The following is a 5,813-nucleotide window of genomic DNA, read 5'->3' on the forward strand; positions in this document are numbered from 1 at the left end:
CTTAAAAAAAGGAAACTTCACAACAGTTCCGTCAACAAAAGGATATCTTAACGAAGAGACGCAAGTTGCTTTTGTATAAGAGATTAATGACATGATCATTGTGTAAATATAGAACAACTTAACTAACGAAAGTAGTAATTCGTCAATGATATTAAAACAGTGAGCGCAGGTGATACGAAAGTAGCTTGTTTTGAATTCATTTCTTCTCTCGAGTTTTTCTCTCAAATATTTTTCTACACTCATACAATGTGATCTCATGATCATTGTGTGAAAAGCAAGAATGGTCAGTGGTGGAGCGTACAAACTGATAGAAACAAGTAACTTCATAATGGAAAAAAAGACAAGATCTGTTCGGAAAGAATATTATTCACTATAGAAAGCGCAATACATTACTCCAAACAGATTAATTACCTGAATCCAGAAATATGATGTTCATCTCACATGCGACGATATCTGTAAGAAACTAAGAATTATGGTTCAAATCGTTGCCTGTTATTGATCAATGAATAACAATATATAGAGTATACATCAGATCTCCTTTTCTTGGAGAATAAGTTTACAATCAATCTCTCCTAAAATTACGACAATCTATTCTATATTTACAATATTTCCTGTCGATTCTATTACACCCCCGCAGTCGAAGCGGGAGGAAGGCGAACGGTTAGACTGGACCGAAAGTCGTCAAACAGGATCTTTGGAAGTCCCTTGGTGAAGATGTCAGCTATTTGAAACCGAGAGGGGATGTGGAGAATACGAACCAGGCCTTTCTGAATATGCTCACGAACAAAGTGAATATCGAGCTCGATATGTTTGGTCCGTTGATGTTGAACTGGATTCCCGGACAGATAAATAGCGCTAACGTTGTCACAGTAGACAACAGTCGCCTGAGAGAGAGGGCAATGAAGCTCCAAGAGAAGATTACGAAGCCAACATATTTCAGCAACAGCATTTGCAACTCCACGATATTCGGCTTCAGCACTGGAGCGGGAGATGGTGGACTGTCGTTTAGAAGACCAAGAAATTAGATTGTCGCCAAGATAGACACAATAACTTGAGGTAGACCGCCGAGTGTCAGGGCAGCCAGCCCAGTCAGCATCAGTGTAAGCACGAAGAGAAAGAGATGTGGAAGGGCCCAAAGTAAGACCAAAATCAAGAGTACCCTGTATGTAACGAATGATCCGCTTCAAGGCATTCCAGTGTTCAACCCGAGGAGAATGCATGTGTATACAAATTTGCTGGACACTGTAGGTGATATCCGGTCTGGTAAAAGTAAGATACTGCAAAGCTCCTGCAAGACTGCGAAACAAAGATGGGTCATCAAACTGGGATCCTTCGGCTGAAAGTTTGGACTGTGTATCAACTGGAGTCGCTGTAGGCTTGCAAGAATCCATAGCTGCTCGACTGATGATGTCCTTTGCATATGCAGCTTGTGACAAAAACATAGAGTTGCCCGTGCGAGTAACAGATATACCCAAAAAATATGATAAAGGACCCAAGTCCTTCATGGCGAATTCTCCTGATAATGTAGACATGAGCCTGTCGCATAATGTATTAGAAGAAGTGGTCAGGATAATGTCGTCTACATATGTTAAAAGGTAAGCAATATCACTGCCATGATGATAAATAAACAAAGATGTGTCCGTTTTGCACTGAGTGAACCCCTGTTGAAGGACAAAATCCGTAAAACATTGATACCACGCCCGAGGGGCTTGCTTTAGCCCATAAAGAGATTTCTTAAGTCGGCATACATGATCGGGATACTGACGATGACGAAAACCCATTGGTTAATACATATAGACGGTCTCATGCAAATGTCCATGTAAAAATGCATTAGTAACATCCAGTTGATGAATCGGCCATGATTGAGAGAGGGCAAGAGACAAAACCGTACGAATGGTAGCGGGTTTGACCACCGGGCTGAAGGCGTCACCACAATCAATACCTACCCGTTGCGTACTCCCATCACAAACTAAGCGCGCCTTATAACGCTCAAGGCTACCATCCGACCGAAATTTATGCTTAAAGAGCCACATACTACGAATCACATTCATGTATGGTAGACAAGGAACCAACTCCCAAGTCTCATTCTTAATAAGTGCACTAAACTCGTCAGTCATGGCTTTATGCCATTCGGGTGTGGACAAGGCTACCTGAGGGTTTTTAGGAACGGGAATGACGGCGGTAGTGTTAAGATTAAGAAACTGTTTAGGTTTGGAAATACCATCCATGGAGCGGGTTCGCATGGAACGGGTATTAGTGGAGGTGTTAAGCTGGTCGGAAGGGAGGGTTTCGGGAGGTGGAGGGGGTGCTAAAGGGGCGGAGGAAGTAGTTGACTGTGAGAGTGGGCCGAAGGGGTACGGGAGGAAGGTTGGCGACGAGAGTATGTTTTAGTGGGCTGAGGACGGGATGTGGGGGACAGGGGCGGAGGTGAGAAAGGGGCGGTAATTGGGCCGGTTTGTGTTTGGGTTGAAGGAGGTGGCTGATGAGATGGGGATGGGGTCTGCGGTTGGGCCGTGGTCGATGGGTTTGCGGAATCGGTTGGGGCAGCAGTTGCTGAACCAACATGTGGCCATAGAAGTGGGTGTAGAGGGATGGTAAGGAAGTCATAAGTGGGTAAGGAAGTGGGTTTTTGGTGTGAGAAAGGAAAGATAGTTTCCTCGAATTGGACATGTCGAGAGACGAAGATGGTGTGGGTGGAAAGATCAAAACACTTGTACCCTCGGTGGTTAGATGGGTAACCGAGAAAGACACAAGGCTTTGAGCGATTGGCTAGTTTATGTATGGTGGTAGAGGGCAAGATAGGAAAGCAAAGGCAACCGAACACTCGAAGGTGTTTGTATGTAGGTAGGCAGTTGTAAAGAAGAGCTGTGGGGGTGAGGAAGTTGTGCGATTTTTTTGGTAGAATATTGAGAAGGTAGGTGGCGACCTCGAGCGCGTGGTGCCAGAGGTTGGGGGGCAGGGAGGCTTGGGCAAGAAGAGTGCGAATCATATTATTTATAGTACGAATTTTGCGCTCTGCCTTTCCATTTTGAGAAGAAGTATAGGGGCAAGAGAAGCGAAAAATCATTCCATTATTGTGACAAAATTGTTGAAAATTTTTATTTTTATATTCTGTGCCGTTGTCGCATTGGAATTGTTTGGTTTTCGTTCAAATTGTGTGTTAATAAGGTTGTAAAAATGGGTGAAGGTTTGGTAAACTTGGGATTTGTTTGTAAGTGGGTATGTCCAAAGAAAATCACTAAAATCGTCAAGAAACAATATATAATAATGATGACTGCCGGTGCTGAGTACCGGGGAGGTCCATAAGTCACTGTGCACGATATCAAAAGGTAATTTAGTAACACTAGGAGAATCATAAAACGGAAGTTTCACACTTTTGCCAAACACACAAGATTGACAAAGCAATTTACTTGGTTTTAGATAACTAATAGATGACGAAGACTTTAACGAATGCAATAAGTCATGGCCCGGGTGTCCAAGTCGTTGATGCCAACGGTCTTGAGTAGTTGCAATAAAGGCGGAAGGTGTTGGGAGATACTTGGTGATGTCCGATGTGAGAGGGTAGAGGTCGCTCGAGCTATTGCATCGTAGGATAGGAGCCTTGGTCTTGAGATCCTTCACAAGAAAACCGAATGGGTCAAATTCGATAGAAACTAAATTGTCAGTCGCGAGGCGACGAACAGAGATAAGGTTCTTGATAAGGTTAGGTGAATAAAGGACATTATTAAGTTTTAGAGGGGGGAAGGGGGTGGTAGGATTTGGTCGCCTTGTCCAACAACGGGAATGGTCATGCCATTTCCGACAATAATTTGTTTAGTAGTGCAAGTATTAAAAACAGACGGGGAGAGATTACCTGGCAGTTGCATGTGTCCCGTTGCACCTGTGTCCATATAACCAGTGGGGTCCTGCTGTTGGTTCAAAGAGAGTGTGTAAAGTGCCTGAGCAATGTCAGTCGGTGTAGGCGATTATGCCATGTTAGCCTGAGCAGCTACGAGAATACCTGGGCCAGAATGAGATGGTGGGGCTGATGGATAGGGACATGGTGGCCCAGTGTTCTGAGAGGAGAATGGGCCGGAGCCCCTTTGGGCCTGCTGCAGAATGGTAGCCCACTGCTGTTGAGTCCATGAATTTGGGAAGACAATGTATGGGTTAGAAGCTTGGGCCGGTTGGTAGGTGTGGTTGTTGCGGGTAGTTTGTGAGTTCGAGCGGCCACGGCCCCTCCCTCGGGAGCGACCGCGACCACGGGAGGTGGTGTCGGATCAGGTGTCAGCAGTGGAGGTAATGGTGCGGTTGTCAGTGGCAGCAGTGGAGGAGACATGAAGCGCGGTGGCAACAGTGGAGGAGGAGTGGAGAGCATTATGAGCCTTCCGAGTTTCGTTCATACAGAGTTGGGAACGAACCTCGAAGAAGGAAGGCAGAGGTTTGGTGTTTTGCAGGATAGTGGCAACACTTTTGTATTGCTCGGTAAGGCCTGAGAGGGTTTGGAGGACAAGGGTTTGCTCATCAACGGGTGCATCAACATTGGTAAGCTGATCGGCCAGAACCTTGACTTCCTTGCAGTATGCAGATACGGAAGAAAAATTCTCTAGGCGTGTGGTGGCAAGTTTCTGTTTGAGGTATAAGGCACGGATACCTTTGTTATCCTGGAAGAGGGATTCAAGGGTGGTCCATGCTGCGTAAGCGGTGGTGCCACGCTTCATGACAGTTTTGAGGAGGTCGGGTGAGATCGTGCCATAAAGCCATTGAAGCACAATAGCGTCTAGGCGTTCCCAAGAATCTGCCACGGGTTGAGCAGGTTTATCGGCTGTCTGTTTGTCAGCCGAGGAGGACAGTTCAGCAGGTTTGGGACGGGGCTGGAGATGGTCATCAACAAGAAACGCAGTGTAGTGGATCCGAAAGAGCTCGAACCAGGTTATGTAATTAGAGGATTCATTGTCGAGTTGAATGGGGATGAAAGACTTAATGTTGGACACGGTGCAAGCGGGGTGAATCTTGTGTTCAGCCATTCTAAAGAAAACGAGAAACAGGAAGGCGGCAGCAGAGGGTTTCGAAGAGGAGGATCTTTAGGCGTGTGATACCATGTAAGAATTATGGTTCAAATCGTTGCCTGTTATTGATCAATGAATAACAATATATAGAGTATACATCAGATCTCCTTTTCTTGGAGAATAAGTTTACAATCAATCTCTCCTAAAATTATGACAATCTATTCTATATTTACAATATTTCCTGTCGATTCTATTAATATCATACCCAAAAGGCCCATAGTATATTACAGTTCATTTCTTTTATTTGTAGGTACCTGGTGTCTAAAAGACCAAGTGATTTAAATAAACCTGAAAGCTTTAGTTTCAAGTGAACGGTTGCCCATCTAGCATGTTTTCTTGCCTATCATTTACTTGACAACCATAATATAATCTAAAATATAATAACTTAGGAATGGTTGACATGGCTTATCTCAAACTCAGATTCTTCTTCAACTCAGGAAGAATTTAGAGTACCAAGTGAGTATCAAATGTGAAGGAAATTCAGTCTCTAAGCTCAAAATCATGGGGGTAAGCTTTCTAAGCTTAGTGATATTCATGGGTATGCTATTCAAAATCAAACTTTGTCTGAAACTTTCTCCATTGATTCATAAGTTGTTACATTAGACATCCATAGGCTATCTTCACTTGAACGTTTGCACATGAGTTTAAATTTCATGTTTGGTTCTATCCCAAGTGGGATTTCAAGACTCATAAAGCTTCATACTTTGAATTTATCTCAAATTGGTTATGATCATGCTTGACCATACCCATATGATTGTTGGTATC

At 44.0% G+C, this 5,813-nt stretch overlaps 1 protein-coding gene across 1 annotated transcript; it reads right to left on the bottom strand.

Moving 5' to 3' along the window:
* Nucleotides 1-623: 623 nt before the first annotated feature.
* Nucleotides 624-1,781, bottom strand: LOC110919565 (uncharacterized mitochondrial protein AtMg00810-like). The gene has a single exon (XM_022163835.1). It carries the CDS (start codon nucleotides 1,779-1,781, stop codon nucleotides 624-626), a length of 1,158 nt encoding a protein of 385 aa, XP_022019527.1.
* Between the last annotated feature and the right edge of the window lie 4,032 nt (nucleotides 1,782-5,813).

Source organism: Helianthus annuus, chromosome 16, assembly GCF_002127325.2.
Source record: "Helianthus annuus cultivar XRQ/B chromosome 16, HanXRQr2.0-SUNRISE, whole genome shotgun sequence".
NCBI classification, from domain to species: Eukaryota; Viridiplantae; Streptophyta; class Magnoliopsida; order Asterales; family Asteraceae; genus Helianthus; species Helianthus annuus.